This window comes from Saccopteryx leptura, chromosome 2 (genome assembly GCF_036850995.1).
Source record: "Saccopteryx leptura isolate mSacLep1 chromosome 2, mSacLep1_pri_phased_curated, whole genome shotgun sequence".
NCBI classification, from domain to species: domain Eukaryota; kingdom Metazoa; phylum Chordata; class Mammalia; order Chiroptera; family Emballonuridae; genus Saccopteryx; species Saccopteryx leptura.
The window spans coordinates 110,011,289-110,035,742 of NC_089504.1; the positions used below are offsets into that span (position 1 = coordinate 110,011,289).

The 24,454-nt window shown below is 44.1% G+C and overlaps 1 protein-coding gene across 1 annotated transcript; it reads left to right on the forward strand.

Moving 5' to 3' along the window:
- Nucleotides 1-1,775: 1,775 nt before the first annotated feature.
- On the forward strand, nucleotides 1,776-22,546 carry CSRP2 (cysteine and glycine rich protein 2). The gene is made up of 6 exons (XM_066368508.1): nucleotides 1,776-1,927; nucleotides 13,371-13,483; nucleotides 16,416-16,584; nucleotides 20,821-20,950; nucleotides 21,567-21,660; nucleotides 22,237-22,546. Exons 2-6 carry the CDS (start codon nucleotides 13,372-13,374, stop codon nucleotides 22,311-22,313), a joined length of 582 nt encoding a protein of 193 aa, XP_066224605.1. The 5' UTR covers nucleotides 1,776-1,927; nucleotide 13,371; the 3' UTR covers nucleotides 22,314-22,546.
- Nucleotides 22,547-24,454: the final 1,908 nt, after the last annotated feature.

Here is a 24,454-nt window from a genome sequence, read left to right on the forward strand (position 1 = left end):
TTTTAAAATGTTGATACTTAATACAAATATGGTTATTCAAAATCAAATGTACATTTCTTTAGACTTACTGTAAAGTATACTAAGACAAATACATTTATGGACAGATAGCAGAAATACTTTCAGGTGAGAAGTACAACCAGCTTCAAATGACAAGATGTGTGTATGAAATTTAGGGACAAGAGCCTGTCATAAAGCTACAGGTCAGGTCTTGGAGGCATTAAAAAGAAGGTAAAACAGAAGACAACAGTTTGCTAAAAACCAGCTCAGCAGTGAAATTCACTGATACAATTTCACTCATTAGAAATACTACCTAAACCTCTGCACGAAAAAATAAGTACAGTAATGTAAGCAGCAAAGCTAATGTAGATTCTGAAGGACAAACTTTCCATGTCAGTCCCAGAAGTCATCACTTTTACACAAGCTGATATCGTGAAAATACAGATTGCCCATATTTAGAAAAGTTCAGAGCAGGCAGGAATACTTCCAGACTCCTGCCACAGTTATCAGGAGATGCCAATCACCACTACGTTTTTGCAGTGCTTGGTAGAGAATAAGGCTGCTATTATAATGACTTTATCCTGGATTGGCCCCAGCATATGAAATAAAACAATATTATTATAAACACGTTCTGCACTTTATCATGCCGACATACACCAGGGCAGTGGTTCTCAACCCATACCTTCAGCCCTCCCCCTAAGAGGGCATTTGGCAGGTCGGAGACCTTTTGATGGCTACAATGGGGAGGAAAGGGTACTACTAACAGAAAGTGGGTGAAGGTATTCTACAAAGCAGGGCACAGGCACCCACAACAAAAAAAAATTACCCAGCCCAAAACGTCAGTAGTGTAGAGGTTGACAAACTCTGGACCAGAGAAGGCTACTGCATTTGTGGCCCGAGGGATAGTTTTACTCACTGCCTTTTTTGAGCCCCCTATTCTTCCAAAGATCTATTCTCAGGGATCCTCGCTCTGACACAGAAATCAGCAATAGGCCTGGAATATGAACCAGATAGACTGGCATTTTTATTCTTCAAAACAACACATCATCCTGTAGCTCAGGTTAGGTCCCTTCTGTTGTCACTGGCATCCCTGGATTTTTCTGACACCAACAAAGCTAAGCCTAAGCCCTCTGGGGCGCCCCCTTTCTGGCTGGGTCTAGGTTTCTTCCCCACAGCAGCCTGTGTAGCTGTGCCCTCGTGGTGGGAAAAGCAAAACACTTGGGGAATGCGGCGTTTTCGTAACGTCATTTATTTAGTCTAGAGGAGAAAATTCTGCTCTTTAAGAACAGGAAGGTTGCGGATTCCCAGAAACTGGAAATCGAACCAGAGAATATTTGTCCGCTGGGGAAGTTAATCACGTTGCTTTTACTTATAAGAACAAGGCAAGGAAGAGGGTGGTGGAAAGCCCCAATCTGGCCGACTTTCTACAGCGGGAGCCTCCTCCACCTCGGCTCGTTCCCTCCGGAGGGAGAACGGGCGCCCGCGGCGGGACCCGCCCCGCGGCCCGGCCTCGGCGCACCGTCCGGAAGTCTCCTTTCCCAACTCCTAATTACTCCTAGAAACTCTCGGTCCCGAAGGGACAGAGGGTGAGGCTGACAGGGGCGGTCCGGGAACATGGGAAGTCGCCGGGTGGGCGGGAAGCTGCAGGAAGAGGCGGGATCCTGCCTTTGTTTCTTGGTCCTTAAGCCCCCGGCCCGCGGCGCAGACGCCCAGCCCGCGCCAGACGCCCCCGACCCTCCAGAGACGGTCGGGGAATCCGCCCGACGCGGCAGGGCGGGGCCGGCACCAGGGGCGGGGCTTCATAGAGGCCCCGCCCACCAAGGGGTCTTTTAAAGGTGCCGGCACTGGCTTGACCGCTGCTCTTGCACATTCCGCGCGCACTCTCCAGCTTCAGTTCTATTCGGGGTGCGTGGTCCTGCCTTCGACTCATGTGAGTAGCGGCGGTGGGGGCGTCTCCATCGACCCCGGGGGACGGGGTTCCCACAGCCTCCCAGTGTCTTCAGGTCGCCCTGCCGGCGTCCCCCCATCTCCTCTGACATCCCGCTGGCGGTCCCTATTTAGAGCCCCCCCAGCCATCGACCTCACCCTTGCTCCCTCCCTAAACCTTCCACACCCTCCTTATACTTGCGCCACTGCAGCAGCGTCGGCTTTGAACTCGGATCCGGGGCCCGCAGGGCAGATCATAGTGCGTGACCTCGGTATCAGCGCGTCCCCACCAGGTTTTTGGGAGAGAGGGGGGCTCGAGAGTTTCGCGTGGCTGCTAACCCGCCTTTGAGTGGCCCTGGGCCACCCTCCTCCAGCGGCCAGTTTCCTTTCGGGGGAGGGGAGGGCGGGATCCGAGTCTTTGGGGTATCCTCTGCCCCGAGTGTGGTGCGCGCTGAGGGCAGACTTCCCGGAGGCTGGTGCGGAGCCCTGGGAGTCAGGTGGGGGCTTCTCCAGCCGCACAGCCCAGGATCCTTGCCCTGCTGCGGCACAGAGTTCCGGCATCCTATTGTTTGGTGGTCTTTGCCCACCGAGCACCTAACCTTAAAAGGAACAGCAGTGAAACGTCATATCTAAAACTCCCAACTTTATCTGCAACTTTCTAGTATTAAGGTACAATTAAGAAAGGAAGAATGCTTGGTTGCAAAATACTGCAACAGGTCTAGAAAATCACATCACTTGGTTTCTTTTCTTTTTTTTTTTTTTAAGATTTTATTGATTTTAGAGAGAGGAGAAAGAGAGAGAGAGAGAAGGGGGGGTAGCAGAAAGCATCAATTAGTAGTTGCCGCTCATTTGTCCCTAGAACCAGCAAGCCCAGGGTTTCAAACCAGCGACTCGGCCTTCTACAGTAGGTCCATACTTCATCCCCTGGGCCACCACAGGTCCATCATGGGTTTCAGAGCTCCACGTAGGCACCCTGGGAGGGAGGGGGTAGTGTCTTCTAAGTCTAGACATCCACCTCCATCCCCTCCCACACTAGGACGTTTGTTGAATATTTGTTTAAATGTTTGCCCAAACTGTTTAACCTGTTTTGTTTGCAGTCTGCAGACCAAGTACATTTTCATTTTATCAATGCTTTTTATTTGGGGTAACTTTTTGTACTTGAGCAGTGAGAATGGCCTCTTGATTCTTAACTTTTCTAGTTAATGTGTTATAAAGCTGTATCTATATAAAACACCCGGAATTTAAATAGGAGAGTCATAAAGTTGGCTATAATTTTTTTGCCTCGGAATTTTTTGGATAGATATGGGCAATAGTCTAAAGCAGTGGTAGTCAACCTGGTCCCTACCGCCCACTAGTGGGCGTTCCAGCTTTCATGGTGGGCGGTAGCAGAGCAACCAAAGTATAAATAAAAAGATTTAACTATAGTAAGTTGTTTTATAAAGATTTATTCTGGCTCTGGCCGGTTGGCTCAGCGGTATAGCATAGGCCTGGCGTGAGGGGGACCCGGGTTCGATTCCCGGCCAGGGCACATAGGAGAAGCGCCCATTTGCTTCTCCACCCCCCCCCCCCTCCTTCCTCTCTGTCTCTCTCTTCCCCTCCCGCAGCCAAGGCTCATTGGAGCAAAGATGGCCCGGCGCTGGGGATGGCTCCTTGGCCTCTGCCCCAGGCGCTAGAGTGGCTCTGGTCGCGGCGTCTGCCCCCCCCCCCCCAGGGGCAGAGCATCACCTCCTGGTGGGCAGAGCGTCGCCCCTGGTGGGCGTGCTGGGTGGATCCCTGTCGGGCGCATGCGGGAGTTTGTCTGACTGTCTCTCCCTGTTACCAGCTTCAGAAAAAAAAAAAAAAAAGATTTATTCTGCCTAACTTAGCGAAAATCCGACATAAAGTACTTGGTAAGTAATTATTATTATATGCTTTAACTTGCTATAACTCTACTTTATAAAATTTATAAAGTAAAATTACTTCCCTACTTTATAAATCACCATTACTGTGGAACCGGTGGGCGGTTAGAAAATTTTACTACTAACAGAGATACGAAAGTGGGCGGTAGATATAAAAAGGTTGACTACCCCTGGTCTAAAGGGTGAATCTCACAAAATTTCAAAACTGCTTACCAAACTATAACCAGATTTATCAAGTCCTCCATGGTCTCCACTATCTTCTTGGTCAATGCGCCTTCCAGTTGATTGCCAGCGATACCATTATGGGTATTTCTCAAGGTTCTTTCTGCTCTGGATTCTAGTTTGTTTTGCTCTCTCAGAGTGAAGTTAGGTAGAGACAGGATCTGCATCCTATGAATCCTGGAAACTTACAGGTCTCCCTTGGGTGCTTTCAACACAGTTTGACCGGAGCCAAGGTTGGTTAATTGAACGAATGAAGGGAATAAGTTTGCAGTTGTGGTGAACAAAGACTTAGTTGGACTCAAGCAAGAAATGCATTAGCTGATTTGATCTAAGGTTTATATCATAAGCTCTTAGTGGATTGCTCTAGATGTATTCAACATTGGTTGATACTGGTATCTGCTAAATACTATGCTGAAAGCAGTCCTCTGTGGAGCTCTGTCCTGATTAAACTGCCAACAGGGCATGGTGAGAGGGGCGGGACTGAAGCCAGTTAGGCCCAAGTTCATATCCCAGCTCCAGCACCCATTGATTTGATGACCTTGGGCAAGTTGCTCTCTACCTCAGTTACTTTGTCTTATAAGATACACATAATATACATACCTTGCAGGGTTGTTGTAAGGCATATGCAAACACCAGCCCAGCCTGGGGAGTTCCCTGTAATAAACACTGTTTTATACTTTGTTGACTCTGGGGAAAAGGCTGTTAGGGAAGGCCTTGTCAGGAAAGCACTGACTCAGACTGGGACTCTATCTCTAGACCTTTCCCAGAGGCCGATAAAGTAAACTACATGGGACCAAGTTCGCTGATCCCCAGAACTTCAAGGATTCTGTGGGTCCCAGGTTCAGACCCTTGACTTAGGGGAGTTTTCTCAGACTGGATTGTGGAGGATCTGTGCATAAATTCTGATTGTTAAAAAAATTCAAGTTTCAGTATAAGTTACAGAGGAAGAACCAATAGAAATATATTGTGAATTCTTCGCAAAGGTACCCAGTTCCTTGCTTACCATCTCATTGCCAACAGTACTATGTTTGTCCTTCACTCATAAGAGGACACATACCAGGAAGTACATTGGACTTCCCAGTTCACTATAGGAAAGAAGGTTTCATGGTGGCTTCTCACCCAAAAGAAAAAGGTAACGAGCACATCGCAAGCAGTACAGGAAATATTCAATTTAAAAAGAACCCGTGCCAGAGCCATATAAGTCAGTACTTACTATATTTGTGTTGCTAGCAGTGGTTGTTTCAGAGAAATTTCAGTCAAATAAACTTATATTTGGTGTAACTTTTTAATTTTATTGGTATTAATTTTTAAGTTGAATTGGTCATTTTGCTTTGGTTTCACAGTTATGAGCCATTCGCTATCTCTGTTCCTCAGCTTCTTCTCCTATAAAATGGGGATAATGATAATACCTACCGCAGTTATGGGGATTAAGTTATTATAAGTAAATTACTTAGCATAAATGAAGTATATAGTAAGCTTTATATAAGTAAATAACAATATATAAGTTAATAATAATGCATAATATAGTAGTTATTTTTACCTATCATGTGCAGGCAGTATTCTAAGTGCTTTACATGTATTGTTTGATCTCAGAACTGCCTTGTGATATAAATATTATCTCCATATTTGAGAAGAAAAAACTAGATCAAATAACCAACTTAAGGTCATTTGGCAGATAAACAGTAGTCTTGCCATAGAAATCTTAGTCTGACTCCATTGTATAAATCATGCAAACATCAAATTGTTTGAACAATTAAATATGTTGTAGTTGGCACTGATTGTGAATAGCTGTGGCAGATGTTGGATTGGAGGTCAGAGTCACCAAGTTTATACCATTCTAATTACAGTATGTAACTTGGCAGGTAGTAAACAGATCTCTGTCAAGGATTTGGATGTACTCAAAGTTGAAGATGTGCTAGTAGGCTGTAGAATTATTAATTAGTGGTAAGGAGAAAGACCGGGCAAAGAAAGTGTTCCTGTGCACAGATAATTTGGTACTACAGGACTGATAATTCTCTGGTGATTTGAATGGTCTTGATCCTTAAATCAGATATGGGAGTTTTGAGGACAGCTTCAGGTCTTGAGGGTCAAACAAGAGTGAATCCACTTTACTCAGTGAAGCCTGAATCTGCTTCATTGGGGGTCAGTGACCTCAGCAAGTCACGACTGAACTTTCTGTAGCCACGTTCAGGCCCCACAGCACTGAAGGAAGAGGAAGCCAGTGTTTGTGGAGCGCAGGCTCTCTGCCAGGTTCCTGACCACGTTCCCTCCACGTCCTCGCGGCCACTGTGTGAGCATGTCCCTCATTTATTTCCAAGTCTAATATGAGGAGTTTGTGGCTCAAGTGAAGAAACTTGGCCAGGGTCACTGAGCTGATAACTGACTTTAAAACTTTGTCAAGTCTCACACTCTTTCTTTTATACCAGAGATGTTTTAGAAGTGGCATGTGTGTTGCAATTTGCATGGCAGACACTATTAATTGCAATAATCTTTAATGTGGAACCTTGCCCGAATTTCAGAATCTTTCTTGACATAGTTCCAGGAACCCACTTTCAGTGGATCTGCAGGATGAAACTGTTTTGCCATCCCTGGGTAAGCAGGCTGTGCAGAATTCTCAGAGCCCTTTCCACAAGCCTGTGTGTCGTTGGTTATGTTGTACTGCTGCTATTTGTGGATGTGTTTCTACCCGCACAGTCGAACTCCCTGAGAAATAGGCACATTTCCTAATAACCCTTTTATCCTCAGCTCCTAACCCAGGGTATGGCTTATACAAGGTTGAATTAATACATTTATATGAGAGCTTCATAGAGAGTAAAGCATTGTCCAGTGTTCATTAGCTGTCCCTACCCTAGAACAATTACTTCAGGTACAGAAATGAAATCAGGAGTTAGCTGGATGAGGTGGGAAGTAAGTTAGTTGCCCTGATTGGTTAGTGATTAGGGAGCATAAGGAGAAATAGATACATAAGATGGGTTGGGGAAGATGAATATTGACGAGAAAGATTGTACATTACTAAGTATTAATGGTAAAGACTACCAATAATTGAGTGCTTACTATAAGCATATCCTCAGCTCATTCTCCTAATAACTCTATAAAAAAGGTACTATTATCCTCATTTTACATATGAGGGAAATGAGACTGTTGACTCCAGAATCCAAGCTCTTAATTCACCCTTAGGCTGAGATGTCTTAAAGGCCAGCTTGAGGATTTGGCTTTCCTAGAAAGAGTCAAATGAAACATGGAACCAGTCACTAAGACACGAGGAGTCTACCCTTGGTTCATGGTCTTCACTTAGACGAGGAAGTAGACTAAGCCGGTAGTTTGGGTAGCAGAAGAAACAGTTTTTAGAATGGGCATTGAGTAAAGCTTAATTTCTAATTATTGACAGCTCTTACACTCTGGCCTTGTTAAAAATCGTTGTAATTAGGGACAGTGCTACTAACATATATTTAGCAAGTGACCCCTCTGGATGTGGCTCAAGATGAAATTGGTTTATAATAAATTCTCCCTTTTGGGAAATTGGACTGTGACCACGTTCTAGTGTAATACCAAAGCTGTGCACGCAGTAATACAATGTCAAAGGTTTTGGAAGCATTTAGAATCTGAGTATTCCGACAGATTCACGCCAAACCTTTGGTATCAGAACAGATAACAAACTACAGGTGGTAACACATACACTTGAAATTCATGGATTCAAGTCACTGAGAGTCTAAAATAAGGCAGTAAATGCCACAGGTGGTGGGAGTGATTCCTGTGCTCATTTTGTGGCTCTTGTTGGTTATCTAGACTCTGAGAATGAGGTCATTTTACCACAAGATGACTCAGTTAGGCTATAGTAATTTTCTTCTGGAGGCAAGTCTGAAGAATTTTGGGTGGTGTCTTAGGACTGGGGAGAGGCAGCAAACAGAAAGTGCACGTAGGTGTTTGGATGTAAACATGTTATTTAAATGTAACACAGTGGATAAATCCTAGTGCTAAAATTCTTTCAGACATTGAAAACCCAAAAAAGAAAAAAAAGAGACTGAGAAACAGAATAAGCCTGTTTGGTCTATTTGTGCGAGATTATGTAGAGTGGAATTTTCTTTCTTGTCTAACGTTTCTGTGAATTAATACACAAGATTGGGGAGAAGCCTGCAGCCCAGACTGCTCAGAGCAAATGCGGTTTGCTGTGATTAATGTCAGCTGTTGTGAAGTTGTGCAGCCAATGCATGTGTGAAGAATGAGCCTTGGGTTTTCTGACATGCGTAGCAATGCCAAAGAGTGATGGCAATGGAAAGCCCTCACACTTCCCCCTGCCAAGTGCAGGAACTGGCAGCCATAGGAGTTCACCCTGAAAGTGTAAATTGGGACTTCATTTTCTAGACAGTCCCCACAAGTAGAACTATCGTTATATAATATTTGTAGTACATTTCAGGGATCCAGGAAAAGAAGGTTGATGAGTGACTAAAAGCTAAGTTTGTCTTTACCCTGTTTGTTGCTCTGAGCTTTGTTCTCTAGGTGCTGGTCAGTGGGGCGTCCTACTGGAGGACTGGCCGCAGGGGGGAGTGGGTGCACTGCCCCCTCCTTCAAGCTAACAGTTACTGGGTGTCTGCCAAGGCATTTATTGACCTCATTTTGTCTTCACAGTATCTGAGAGGTAGAGAGAGCTAACTTTCCCTGTTTTAAAAATGAGAAAGGTAACTGATATAGATAAGCCCAAGGTTGTACAACCAATACAACAGTGAAATTCACCCAGATTTGTCTAAACCTAGGGTAGTCAACCTTTTTATATCTACCACCCACTTTTGTATCTCTGTTAGTAGTAAAATTTTCTAACTGCCCACCGGTTCCACAGTAATGGTGATTTATAAAGTAAGGAAGTTACTTTATAAAATTTATAAAGCAGAGTTACAGCAAGTTAAAGCATATAATAATAATTACTTACCAAGTACTTTATGTCAGATTTTTGCTAAGTTTGGCAGAATAAATCTTTATAAAACAACTTACTATAGTTAAATCTATCTTTTTATTTATATTTTGGTTGCTCCGTTACCACCCACCATGAAAGCTGGAACTCCCACTAGTGGGTGGTAGGGACTAGGTTGACTACCACTGGTCAACCAACCTCCTCCCCTCCCTCTTCACTCTTTCCCTTCCTCCCATTGTGAAATATTTCAGACATACAAAGTAGAGACTATAAGGAACACCCAACTACCCACTAGCCAGCTTAAAAAATTCAGCCGAAGCTTCCTGAGGCTGCTCTTCCTATCACACCCACCATTTGCCAGGACCACAGAGATGGTTATTCAGAAACCTTTCGGAAAGCTTTTAAACTGGCTTGGGCTTTTAACAAGTTAATGTTTTGAAAACTTTACTTAGAATCCAGAAATGTGACAAAATTTTGGAGGGCAGTGCTACTTTTGTCTTGAGAAGCCTAAGTTCTAATTGGGAATCAAGCGTATCAACAGGTTGAAAAAGGGAAGAATTCTTTAAAACAACTGAAATGAATGTGCCACCTACTCTGTCGGTGGGGTGGGGATACAGAGATGCAGTCCCCACCCCCAAGGGGAAGATGCTTATTACAAGTGAGCTGAATGTTGGAGAACTCTGATGAGTATTTCCTGAAAAGATGACAGATTCCACATTCACATTTGGCTGCTGTGGATGTACAATAGAAATTAGACTTGACTTGCAAGAAGGGAATTTAAGTAACCTTGAATCACAGAAAGAAAGGGAAGATAGTCTCTCCTTTTAAAGAAGTCCAAGCTGCTCTTTAATAGAGAGTAACAAAGTGGTGAGATAGGTTTTTAAAAATGTATTTTTAGATGTTATTCAGAGATAATCCAGGACAGTGTTAATCTTGCTAGAAATCTGACTTACTGGTGATTGCTCCGAAGAAAATATGTGTGAAAATGGAAGATAACAGATTGATATTAGACAGTACATTGTCTAATACAATGAGAAATGCTAGACAATAACAAAATATTTTAAAAGCCAGCTGGGCTGGCCCTAGACAGTTGGCTTAGTGGTGGAGCGTCGGCCTAGTGTGTGGATGTTCCAGGTTCGATTCCCAGTCAGAGCACACAGAAGCAGTGACCATCTGCTTCTCCACCCTTCCCACTTCTTTCTCTCTCTCCCCCTCCCACCTTTTCTCCACCTGTCCCACAGCCACAGCTCAGTTGGTTTGAGTGCATCAACCCCAGGCACTGAGGCTGACTCCATGGAGCCTCCACCTCACAGGCTAACAAGAGCTCAGTTGCGAGCATGGCCCCATCTGGGCAGAGCATCGGCTCCAGATGGGGTTGCTGGATGGATCCCAGTCGGGGCACATGTAGGATTCTGTCTATCTCTCCTCCTCTCACTTGGAAAAGAAGAAAAATAATGTAAAACAAAAGCCAGCTGGGTTATTAATTCTTGTTATCCGGTTTTAAGGCATTCTAACGTTATTACTTGCAAGCCTGGACTGGGTTTTTGGTTTCCTCAGGAATCATGAGTGTACTTTCTAGCAGATGTCTGTTGCATCCATGAACCTTCCAGAACACAGGGCCTTTGGAGCCATGGGGCTAAGTCAATATCACTAATTGCACTCCCAACTCAAGCCAGAGTTTCTGTCAGGTTTTACAGTCAGGCTCAAGTTTCACTGTGTAGTTAAACAATGCAGCACCTGTCTCCAGGGAAGGGAATGGGAGATTTATGTAACTACTAAAGGAAAGCTTGTAAATGTGTTCTGTTGTTAGTAGATATTGATCCGGTATGGGTGCCTTCACAGGAGCCTGGTAACACTGGTGGACCCTTGGAATGACAATCCTTTGTTCCTGAATTAGGGAAGTAGGCTTTTTGCAAGTTGAGACTGATAATTTAGAGACAACTAGTCATATCAGTCAGGTCTTTTTGTGTGTGTTATTGTTGGTTGTTTGTTTCAAGGAATAGGAGCTTCACCTCCAAATGATTTTTAAAAAAGACAATTTATTGGCTCACCTAAAGAGTACTGGATAAGACGAGGCATGGCTGAAAGTGTCTACATCTCGTCTCTCCATCTCTTTTTCCTCTGTGCTGGCTTCATTCTGAGCTTCTCTTCTCATGGGGCCACACAGCTATCAGCATCTCCAGCCCGACATTCACACAGTTCTAAACCAAAGCCCTGGATTTGGCTTTCGTTGAGTTGGCGTGGGGCCTGTACCCACTCCTAAGCCTGTCATTGTGGCCGGAGGGAGAATGCAGTGATCTGGTTGCCATGACTTCACATGCCTGGCCCTGGACATAAGGATAGAGTCAATACTGTTGCAACCGAAGCTTCTCAAACTACGTGTGGTAAAGGACCATATTTTTTGTTTTAATTTTGAAGTACAGATTGATTCTCTGACTATTCAACAAAACAAGTTCACTGATCATGCTCTGGATTGTTGTGGCATGAGAATTATATAAAAGTTTAGAAATGCTTGCCTGAATTTTGTCATGAATTGGTAACAAGCATGATGGACCATCACCAGGAGACCATGTTTAATTAGTAACTTCTCTAAACCAGTGGTTTTCAATGAAGATTATAGCGTCTAGAGGGCCTGTACTCTTTATACATTAGGGTGGTTAACTCTTTAGTGGACCGGCACAGAATTTCTGACAGACCGGCAGCAGTTCACAGATCAGTGGTTGAAAACCACTGCTCTAACCACATGGACCAAGGAAGAGATGTTTGCCTTCCTGAAGGAAGTCGGGGAAAGTCTTATCAGAGGAGGGACAAGAGAATAAGTGATGTGTCAGAAAGATGCCATACACAGCAAGCGATTCCCTAGACCTCTTCCCTTGGAGCAGGCCTCATAGCGGTGGGTTCCGGATCATCTCAGTGCTGTGGGGTGGAGACTGCCACCCTCCTGCTTATTTTAAGGACTGAAGATTCGTCAGTGTTTTGCTGAGCAGCCCTCCTCTCCCTTCTTTGTCTAGCCAGGTGTGAGCTGGTAAGGAGGTTTCAGCTTTCCCAACCAGCTGTTTCCTAGAAAAGGGAGCTGCTCACCAAGGAGACTTCACGGACAGGAGCTGCAAATACACTCACAGAAGGAAAGTGTGCAAATGACGGTGCGGTGAAAGGGAATACTTTTACTGTACTTTGAGACTGCAACTCAGGGCAGGGCACATATAGCATGCTGTCCTTGTAGGACAACTTCTATACTGGTGAGGGCACTTGAGTCCGTGGCCATTCACAACCAACCATCGACAGTGGGTCCGGGTAGACTAGTTCTTAGAAAGATGTTAGAACGTGTTGGTCCCACATCATAGCAAGTAGCCAAGGGTTTAAACTTCCAGCTCAACTACTACATCAGGCATGTTACTCAGGGGTTATTCTATCACACACAACAAACAGTTCACTTTGACAGGAAGGGGCCTTGGTGGCATGTATCTGCATGGACGGACTGACAGCCCCATCCAAGAGGGAAAATCAACCGTTGGCTAGACTAGAGGACTCTGGGATTAGTGAAGCCCAGAAACTTAAATTGTAGCCATCTGGATGGGCGTTTGTTGTGGTTACAGCAAGACTCCATGCATGCAGTTGTGCTAGTCACAGACATACTATGCTATAATCTCACATAACTTTAGTAGACAAATACAAAGTGTGTACTTGTGGGGCAATACGACACTTTCTTCCTCCTTAGGAAGTGTGTCATAGCTTGTGTATGTTAAATGTTAAGACTTTTGTGGTGTAACAATGAATTAAACATGTAATAAAAAAAACTCCACCCAAGAGTACGTTCTTCAGCTGAGTTTTTTTAAACCATACCTTATGACTGGGCATGTGCTGGGGCTGTTTGCCTTCCCACCCCCACTTTACCTGCTGTGGATTCCAGTGGCCTAGTTTCTTTAGTGCCTGGTGACCTGTACTGTCCTACTGAAGGCAGGTCCTCGGTCCTGTAGGAAAAAAACTTGTGACTGAAAAACCCAAGATTTCTGATGGCAGACCTGGAATTTGGGAGAGGGGAGGAGATGATTTTGGAGGAACACAGGCCTTTTAAAGATGTGGTTAGAGCGGTTCATAAAGAAAGAAAATTTTCTGGCCCTGGTCGGGTGGCTCAGTGGATAAAGCATTGACCCAGTATGCTAGAAGTTGCGGGGTCGACCCCAGGCGGGGTGCATGCGAGAAGCAATCAATGAGAACACAACTAAATGGAGCAATTAAGTGAAACAAGTTGATGCTTCTCTTTGTCTCTCTCTCTCTCTCTCTCTCTCTCAATGGAAAAATCAGGAAAACTAAATCTTCAGATGTTCCCTGGCTTTAAACAAGCTCCCTAGGGAGCATCTAAGACATGTCACAGGGTATGGGGACACACACCCTCATTCATGAATCTCTTCTTCCTTCAGAATGCCCGTCTGGGGAGGTGGAAACAAGTGTGCGGCCTGCGGCAGGACCGTGTACCACGCGGAAGAGGTGCAGTGCGATGGGAGAAGCTTCCACCGCTGCTGCTTTCTGTGCAGTGAGTATCTCCCAGGCTCGACCTGTGACAGAACTGATGTGTAAGAAGCTTCAATGTACTTATTTAAAGGACAAAACAAAACTGGTTTTGTTAACAAAGATGATTTTAGAAGCACAAGTGGTTCTTGCCCCTCTGTTCTTCTGGACATTCTAAGCACGCAACCTGGTAGCAAGGACAGCAGTGACCCGAGATGCCTGGCCTTCCTGTGTCCTCTTAGCTCTCAGCCTCCATGTGGCCTTGACCGTACTGTTATCACACCCTTCACCCCTCAATCATTCTGGAGTTCGGCGTCATCTACCTGGCAGCTCGTTGTCCCAGCTCCCTGTGTGGGGCGGGCTCCTCACCCCACTCTTTCTCTGGCTGAGCTCCTTCCCTTGGAAACCATCTTGCATATTTCTCGCTGCACTGTTAGTTGATATTCAGAATGTCTAGAAGTTCAGTTTTCTAGAAGCTCAAATTCTGTCTTCTCTGGTAGTGAATATTCAGTTATTTCCGGTTATTGATGCCGTACATTTGAGGGAAAGGAACTTAGGATATGAAACACCCAGAGACACCAGTTGGGAGTTATTATTGTTTATAGAAGGGAAATTATCAAGTGTCTGACATACACAGGAAATGGGACCTAAAACAACACAGCGTACATGCTCGGAAGACAGTCAATATCTGATAGAGAGAAACACAGTAAGAGGTAAGCCCCTTCTGCCCTGCGTATTCCAAGTTCTCAGTTTTAAAACAGGAGAGTAGTTGTATCAGAAAGCACTGCATTCATCATCTTCTGGTCTAAATGACAAAATTGTCTGTAATGAAGGATTTGTTATGGGATGAGCCCACCCATATGTGCAGTTATTCGCTTTTATCTGTTGTACTGTACAGTGACTATTCCTGTTAGAAAATGCACATGCTAAAAGTAAATGTGGTTACACTAAGAAATAATCTTCAGAGAAAACTCGAGTTTTAGCCCTTTTCCCTCTAGGCACTAGCATTCAAGGTGTCTGGACCCTTTAATAGTGTAACTGCTGTGCAGAGAGCTAGAAACAGACAACACAAAGTCACAGTTACGAAGAATAAAGCTACAACATGAATGTTTGCTGTGTATGTCTCCATGATAGCTACTATTTCTCAGATTTAGTTTGACCATTGCTTCTCTTAGTTTATTTTTTTAGGAATCTATTTTTCAGCAAGTTTGTAGTCAAGAGGATATGAACAGGGAGGAAATCCAAATACTATAAAAATTGTTCTGCCTGACCAGGTAGTGGTGCAGTGGATAAAGTGTCGGACTGGGATGCAGAGGACCCAGGTCCTAAACCCAAGGTTGCTGGCTTGAGCGCAGGCTCATCTGGTTTGAGCAAAGCTCACCAGCTTGAGCCCAAGGTCTCTGGCTTGAGCAAGGGGTCGCTCAGTCTGCTGTAGCCCCCCAGTCAAGGCAATCAATGAGCAACTAAGGAGCTGCATCAAAGAATTGATGCTTCTCTCTCCCTTCCTGTCTGTCTGTCCCTATGTGTCCCTCTCTGTCACAAAAAAAAAAAAAAAATTCTGAGTTTCATCTAGGTTAAGCCGTGATGTTTGCACCATAATAAAGTCAGTGTTTATGAAAGGTTAGGTTTTTTTGCTGGTCATCTTTACTGCTCCTTCTTTATACTTGTCTCTGCTGAGGAAAGCCTTAAGGAAGTAATTCAAAGTGGTTAAAATATGGGTGAGGACTGGCAGAAGGATAGGTGGTTATGTAGTAAAAATTTCCATATGCTTAAATTTGCTTTGGTTAATAGATGTTTTTCGAAACAGCTTTTGTTATTAATTTCTCTGTAATGTCTTATTAGGATGTTCTTCAACAGTGTATGGTTTTACAAAAGGTTCACCGTCTTTAAGCAAATGTATGTCAGTACCCGAGTCTCTGCAGCAAGGTTCCAGAGTAGGTGGCATCATTTTGTTCTGCCAGAGAAGACTTTGGTCTAAGATAATAGAAAATGCATAACTTACCTCTCTTTTCAGCTGTCCAAGAGTCGCCTTTCCCTGCCCTTCCTTCTTTCCTTCCTCTTTTTGTTTCTCCCCCTCTTTCAAATAAGGGAGGGCAATCCCTTTTTCTACCACACTAATGTGGGAGTTCCAGCTGCCCTATTGTGCTACCAATGAGCTAGCTCCCTCACAGTTTCTTTTTTTCCCAAGCTTAATTGAAGTTTTAGAAAGTGAAATAATGTTTAAATTAAACATGAGGGCATTTGGGAGTTTTATGAAGCGAGATACGTAGAAATGTCTTGTGGCAAGAAATCCGTTAAGAAAGAACGCCCCCTCCTTCAGGAGGGGAGGGAAGGGAAACACGTTTGCTGCCCGTTGGTGATCTTTGACACCTCTCATGGCTGGAGAAGCCGGCAGCCAGATGAACAGCAAATGCTCTGCTCTCGAGAGGAGTGATGAGAACTAGAATTCTAGGTTGAAATGGTTTTTATCCTAGGGGGTGCTTTTGGGGCGGTGCGACTACAGAGGCAACCCTCTGGGGCACTCAGCCGCCCTGTAGTGTTTATTAGGCTGTGATTAACAACACTGGGTATGGAGAGGGTGAAAAGATTGGAGTGTTCTAGGTTTAGGAGCAAAGTGTTAGTTTTTTTCCTTTTGTTCATGTAATTATAGCCATTTCAAATTTCCCTCCCTCCTGCCAGAGAGGCAAGTCATATTGAAAAGTTTGAGGCTTCAGGATGTTAAAATTCTGACACATTTCTGTAACAACTGTCAGGAGAGGAAGGCAAACAATCCTCAGATGTAGCTTGACCGGTCCAGATGCTGTCTTGTGGCTGTTGGGAAACCATAGACTAAACCAGGAATGTGAGCGAGCCTGTGCCTTTACCATTTGTAGACCATGTGTCTGTCCCATCATTGTTCTGAGGAAAAAGGCATCTTTGCCACATTTTTAAATTCTGACTCCCCCCCCTCCCCTTAGTGGTTTGCAGGAAAAATTTAGATAGCACAACGGTGGCAATACATGATGAAGAGATCTACTGCAAATCCTGCTACGGAAAGAAGTATGGGCCAAAAGGCTATGGTTACGGCCAGGGCGCTGGCACGCTTAATATGGACCGAGGCGAGAGGCTGGGCATCAAGCCAGAGAGGTGAGTTAGGACCATGTCTGTTACCTTCAGAAAAGAGTTGTAACTGAATGTTGCTTACCAAACAGGAATCTCGTAGTTTTCAGACTTTCATCTTAACATAAATAAATGATACAGGTTTTCTGGTATAATGACTGTTCTTGAAGCTCAAAATATTAACAGTTTTGGACCCAACAAAGTTCTTAGTGACTTTGCCAGTGATTTCTAGTCCTGGTTTGAGAGCATTCCAAGGTGTATCAAGAAGTCATGAAATGACTTCTAGAATCAAACGGTTTAAACTGACTTCCCTTTCCAGCTCTTTGCTGAAGTCGGATGGTGAAGAAATGTGGTGGCTGTGTCTTGAGATGCATTTCTCATGTGCAGTCAATAAAAAGTCCTCAGTCCCTCCTTTTATGTCGGAATATTTCCTCATCCGATTTTCTCTTAATTCAAAATTACTTAAAAACGGAATTTCCCGTGTTTGATTATTTGAGATAATAGTGTTAATCTTGAAAGATTTCAGCACCAAAGTAGCAAGGTGGCAAGTCTGCTGAACTCCACTTAGTATTTCATGGTCAGGCTATGTCATTTCTTCATCGGGAATTTCCTTTTCTATTTTTGACTCAGTTATTCCCTCATTTGAACTTCACACTTATTCACATCCATTTTATGTTGAAGAGGCCAAAATTGATATAATAGTCCAATAGGATGGCCTTTTCCTGGACAGGCCCATTAACCGTGCCCTCTCTGTGGACTGGACACCAGGCAGTATGTTAGTTCATGTGACCCTTCCAACAGCCCTCCCAAGGTGGGCCCCCATCTTACTCCCGAACAAATTAAGACAGTCAGAATTAAGCGATTTGTGTAAAGTCACACTGCTAGTTAATTGTAGAGACTGGAACGTAACCTTGTATAACTCTAAAGCTAATAATCTTAAACATGGTACATTATGGCATGCCTGAAATAATAATTAGTGAGTGCCTATTGTCTGCTGAACACTTATGTTTATTATACAGACTCCTCACAGTTACTGAGCTGAGGTACTTTGTCCCTGTGTTATAGATAGGGCATAAGGCTCAGATTGCACAGATAAGTGGCAGAGCCAGGATTTGAACCAGTTTCCATTTGGCTCCCAAATCTGTGCTGTTTGGATAGAAGTGTGTACGACATCAAGGCCCACCTGTCTGTTACTGGGGTTTTCCCACACTCAGGATTTCTGAGCCACGTGTCCCGGGCACCAGTTGTGCGAGGGCCAGCTCAGTCACTGTTGCACGCCATCACTGCAAAAGCCTGGCTTACCTCTGTCTTTGTTAGAGTTCATTGTTATTCTCCTTTTCCAACTTTGTTAAAATTCACTCCTTTCCTCGGATCTTATTTCAGATCTTTCAAAACACATATACTTACTTGTATGCCCTTTCCCAAACAAAACTAAATTCATCCTGGACCCCAAAAGTTAGAGACTGTGGCCAGTTTTAAAGTCACAAAGACCAGTGGACTTGCCTTTGCTCCTGCTTCTCCATCATCTCCAGTAACTGGCGAGCCCCCTGTGCTGACTGTCTCGACTTCTGTCTCTCCTTTTCCCCTTCCCAGCCCGGCCACATGCTTGTTATCCTTCAGTACCAGCTATAGAGACTACCTTTTCCAAGAAGACTTTCTTAATGACTGAACCCTGGGGTACCTGTCTGGATCACCTTGTGGCAGGTGGTAATGTTAATAGTCATGGGGACCAAACCCCTTCACTGGGAGCTCCTGGAGAGGCTGCACTGAGTGGGCAGAACATTGTCATTGAGGCAGACCTGCAGTTTTCAGTTGAGGCTCACCAGAATACTAATCCTCTAGACCAGTGATAGTCAACCTGGTCCCTACCGCCCACTAGTGGGCATTCCAGCTTTCATGGTGGGCAGTAGCAGAGCAACCAAAGTATAAATAAAATGATAGATTTAACTTTAGTAAGTTGTTTTATAAAGATTTATTCTGCCTAACTTAGCGAAAATCCAACATAAAGTACTTGATAAGTAATTATTATTATATGCTTTAACTTGCTATATTCCTGCTTTATAAATCTTATAAAGTTACTTCCCTACTTTATAAATCGGCATTACTGTGGAACCGGTGGGCAGTTAGAAAATATTATTACTAACAGAGATACAAAAGTGGGTGGTAGGTATAAAAAGGTTGACTATCCCTGGTCTAGAATTTTGGTGAATGATCTGACATCTAAGCCCCCATTTCTTCATCTGTAATTTGAGGCAACAATTATCCTTACCCTACAAAGTGGTTAGAAGGCAGGTGGGAGATAAACTATATGAAGTTCTGGTTAACATAACGATTGACAGATTTGGAAATTAATTTATAACTGTTAAGTGTTGGGTATCTTTGTGAACAGCTGCTAAATATCACTTTTAAAAGTGTATATACAAGCCCTGGACGGTTGGCTCAGTGGTAGAGCGTCGGCCTAGTGTGCGGAGGACCCGGGTTCGATTCCGGCCAGGGCACACAGGAGAAGCGCCCATTTGCTTCTCCACCCCTCTGCCGCGCCTTCCTCTCTGTCTCTCTCTTCCCCTCCTGCAGCCAAGGCTCCATTGGAGCAAATATGGCCCGGGCGCTGGGGATGGCTCTGTGGCCTCTGCCTCAGGCGCTAGAGTGGCTCTGGTCGCAACATGGCGACCCCAGGATGGGCAGAGCATCGCCCCCTGGTGGGCAGAGCGTCACCCCATGGTGGGCGTGCTGGGTGGATCCTGGTCAGGCGCATGCGGGAGTCTGTCTGACTGTCTCTCCCTGTTTCCAGATTCAGAAAAATGCAAAAAAAAAAAAAAAAAGTGTATATACAGTAGGTTGTGGAAACATTTTTAAAAACATGCTTACACTATGGACAATTGGAGAAACCAATACTGTGAATCGGTACTATGAATTGGTATTATTTTATTTAGAATAAAATTTCCAGTGATCTCATCAAACATGATTTTAAAAAGTGCTATATAATTTTTTCCAGTAGGAAAAATTGGTAATTACCCTTTGCTGAGTGCTATTATTATTAGCTTTTCCGCTCAATTTTCAAGGTTCTAGAAGGGCCTTTACATCTTCTCAAAGCCCAGAACGGTGTCTGCATAGTGGGCACACCTACATATTGAATGGAAAAAACTTAGCAAGAAAATATGGTTTACCCAGTGACCTATAACAGTGACAAAAATACCACTCAATCCAGAGAAAAAGATAAACATATAGTAATAGGCAAATTTTCTAAAATATTTTCCCACAAAGAAAATGGGAACTCTTTCCCCTATGTAAGTTACATTGGGAAATTAATTTATAAAATAAGCTTTATTTTCTTAATTATAGACTTAACTGACCTATATGAAAAAACTGCTTAAATTAACATCAATCTTTTTCTTTTTCTTCTCTTTCTTTCTCTTTCCTTCCTCCCTCCCTCCCCTTTCTTTCTTTTGTGTATGTATTTTTCTGTAGTGAGAAGCAGGGAGGCAGAAAGACAGACTCCCACATGCGCCCAACCAGGATCCACCCGGCATGCCCACTGGGGGGGGATGCTCTGCTCATCTGGCCGTTGCTCCGTTGCAGCTGGAGCCATTCTAGCGCCTGAGGCAGAGACCATGGAGCCATCCTCATTGCCAGGGCTAACTTTGCTCTAGTGGAGCCTTGGCTGCAGGAGGGGAAAGGAAAGATAGAAAGAGAGGGGGAAGTGTGGAGAGGGGAAAGAGTGGAGAAGCAGATGGGAGCTTCTCCTGTGTGCCCAGGCCTGGAATTAATAAACCCAGGACTTCCATAAGCAGGGCTGGAGCTCTACCACTGAGCAAACTGGCCAGGGCCTGGTTTTTCAATCTGATGTGAAGAAGCTGTATATGATTTTAGTGGTACTGATAGCACTCTGGGTTAAAAATACGTGTTACATAGTATTTTATAAAGCAGAGCCTAACAGTTTATAAAGTTTATAAAGCCTCTCCTAACAGTGGAGAGGCTAGCACTGGGGATTAAATGACACTTGATGAAATTAGGCTCAGAAAGACAGGTGTTTAAGTTTGGGTCTTTTTGTAACAATAACGAGCCCATAAATAGGTTAAAAGTAGTAACTCTAGCTGGCACCTTCGGTTGATTTCTTCTTTCTTTCCCCTCTGCTGTCCTGAGAAGGCCTCCAGCCGGGAGAAGGTGTCGCGTTAAGTCCCACAGAGTCCATTGTGCCTGCCCCATGGACTTAGAAAGGCCTTTTGGAAAATCTTGTATAATTATTTTTCCTCCTTTCCACAGTGTTCAACCTCACAGGCCTACAACAAACCCAAACACTTCTAAGTTTGCTCAGAAATTCGGAGGCGCCGACAAGTGCTCCAGATGTGGGGACTCCGTGTACGCCGCGGAGAAGATAATCGGAGCCGGGAAGGTACGCGGTGTTTCGCACTGATGACCCGACCCAGCCACTCTGTTTTATAAGTAAATGCTTTCGACTAAACTTTTTCTTAATTGCATTTCCATCAGAATCATTGATGTTTTGAAGTGCTGTCCCTATCTGACAAATCACATCTATGTTTAAAAGAAACTTGTTTTCATAGTGGGTGCTCCTGAAGGTGGTTAACTAAAAAGGCCCGGCGGCCGACAGATCTGGACTCTGCAGGTTATTATTCAGTGTAGGGAAAAAAAATTTTAAAAAGCAGCAAACCGCAGTCAGGACACTTGATGCTATTCTGGTGTGTGGATTTAGAAAAGTTTCTTAACCATGTCACCTGTTTGAGCTGCAGCCTTGCAACAAGGTCTCAGTCTGCTCCTAGGGAAATGGCCCTTCCACGGGACAGCTCCCAGCTCCTGTCTTCTGTGAATGCAGTTTGAACTAAGCCCTTTTGCAGGTGACCAAGAATATAGATGCCGGGGCGGTCCAGTTCCGGCCTCCTGGTTGGGGCTGCGTGTCAGCAGGCGGGATCTCACTTCGGGTTGACCTTCCTGAGTGTCTCACCGGACTGCTGGAAACTGGCCTCTCAGATGTACCCATCTGTCTCTTTCAGCCCTGGCACAAAAACTGTTTCCGCTGTGCCAAGTGTGGAAAGAGTCTGGAATCAACAACTCTGACTGAGAAAGAAGGTGAAATCTATTGTAAAGGTAAAATTAGTTTGTTATTTCTACCCTTATGAATGTCCCACACCGGCTATTTTTGTTAATGAAATGTCATCAGCTTTTAAAAAAAGAAAAAGTACTCTGAAAATGGGGGAAAGGACGGATAGTGTCACTGGCTGTTTGAAAATAAAAGATCTAGAGATACAGATGACACAAAACTGCAGAACAATTTTAGATTGCTACAGTCAAGTCCCTGGTCATTTAAAACTCTCGTACCAGGAAAAACAAAAACCCCACAAGTCTTTCAACTTCGTGTTTAAGCAAAGTCTGTGAGTATATGCCTTCTATATAGAGGTGAGTATGTAAGGTGATAGGGAAATATATAACCCGCCTGGCCTGATTTTCCTCCTTGTAACTCAGTGGGACCATGAGCTGAGCACTGTGGAACCAGAATGCTCAGATCTGGCCTTCACAGTTATAGGTATCGCCTCTTAAATGAGTTGAACTCTTTCTGGCATAGTCAGCAGTTTTTTAAGTTATGGTGGTCTGTTGGTACGTGGGTGTTAAGCAATGCCAGCAGAGCTCATGGACTTTGCAATAACTCCTCCTTTTCTTTTGTAGGATGCTATGCAAAGAACTTTGGGCCCAAGGGCTTTGGCTACGGCCAAGGAGCAGGAGCCCTTGTTCACGCGCAGTAAAAGAGTAAACCCAGAACCGACCCAGATCACACACTGAGAATCTCTCCATCATCTAGGCACAGATAATCTACCACTAAACTACTGTGAAATTCTACCGCACTTACGTACTGTATATGGCCCTGTACTTGGATAGGCTGGCTGACTAGTAGGAGAAGAGCACTGTATCCTTTTGCTTTATTCATCAGCATTTCAAGAACCATTTCTTTTACATTTTAAATAAAACTTCAACTTGATTTGGGTGTTCAGTGTCTCACTTAAGCTTTGGAAGAGCTCTTGTGATTTCAGTTCATGGAAAATCCTCTAGGTCCCTACCTGCATTTTCCTCCTTAGAGATTCTACCTCACTGCCCAGTTGACTCACAGTGTTTATTTTACATCACAGCTATTGGAAAAGGTTTCTCTTTTAAGATGGTAAGTATGCCTCAAGAGGGAGGGTTACTAAGCAACAGGCCTCACCGCTCAGACTCCTCCGAGCTAGCATTCAGCAGTGCAGCTTCTCCATCCAGATTAGTGGTTACTCCTCCCTCTCGGAGCAGTTTCCTTAAGAGTGGCTCCTAGACACCCTCCATCAGAATCACCTGGAAGTATTAAAAGGCAGATTCCTAGGCCCCACGTCAGCCCCACAGAAGCAGAATTAATAGGGGTGGGCTGTGGCCCCTTTAACAAGCTCTTCATAAAGGCACATTGACCTAGGGTGGGGCACTGGTAAACAAACAGACTTCTTTACCAAACAATCATTACGAACAACTGCCTACCGACAACTGTAGAATTTGAGGCTTAGGGAGACTTTTTACACTCCACTAAATCCTGGAAATGAGTGCTTTTCTTATATATTTCCACCCTGAATTAAGTAGAAAAGCGTGTTGCATTGTCCTGGCACATTCAGCTGGCTCAGGCAGAAAAGGAGCATTAGACTATACTGAGGAATGTTTTCATTATGCAGAAACTTTTTGTTCTTGACCAGAGACGCAATCCAAACTTTGATTTTCCAGGGGGTAGGGTCTGAAATTGGCCTATGTTGCAGGGAAATTGAACCAGCCTGATCTATAAACACATCTAAGTCTTCTCCAAAGCCATACTGCTTATTTTGAAAAGGTAAAAGGGAGTGTGTTATATTGACATCAAAAAAATAAGAAACTAAGTGGAAAGAAGTCAGTTGAGTGGTGTACCAGCTGATAGAATTCATGCTCATTTACATCACAGCCTTGAGCACTTAAGTCCGACTGTGGGAGAGCGATGGGTCATTTCTTTAAGCAGGCTAGGGAACTTGGCAAAAAGGAGATATCCTGACTTGAAGTATAGAGTAATTTCTATATAGGGAAGTTTTAAAACATGTCCACAAGTTCTTTTGACACACCCATCAAAACAGTCTAATCCCCTCCCCTCTGACCAAAGGCCCACCTTGGTGAGGAATTTTTAAAAGACTGATGGACAAGGATAGGTAAGAAAAGACAATACAGCTTCTGCTTGCCTTTCTCTGAGGATGTTTACACCTAGGGCTCAGCCACTGTGTCTTAAGGCAGGCCAGACTACATAGGGACATCAGATATAGTCTCGCAGCCATAACCTCAGCCGAGATCTCACCCATCCACCTGCTATCAATTGTCACGTGAGAGAGCCTTCTGGTTACGGTTACTCCAGTCTCATTTTTAACCATCTTGTTGACACCAAGGGGAGTAAAGTGAGCTTCTCCTGTTGAGTCCTGACCAAATGCAGATGTGAACAAAAGTACCATTTTAAGTGGTTTGAAGTAGTAATAGATTATCGGACTGTTATATATACATACATTAAACTTCCCCACACAGAGCCAACATTTCCCACACTTATTGTGCTTCCCAAATTGTGGAGATGCTGGTAGATCCCTAGGGGAAAATATTCTAAGTGAGGTTGCCAAGTGCCCAGTAATTTGAGATCCATTTGTAATTAAAATACTCTTAAAATGGGAGCCACAGCAACACAGCTACTCCAGAACTGCACTTAGTGTCCAGTGGGCTCAGGGCTGGAGGGCATTTATTTGGCTTTGGGTGGACTCTGATCTGGGAAGAATAACTTGCATCATTTGGATGTAAATTGACAGGGTAGCACTGAAATAATCCAAATGTGATCGATAGTAAAGTGCTTCATAGCAAATACATATATTTA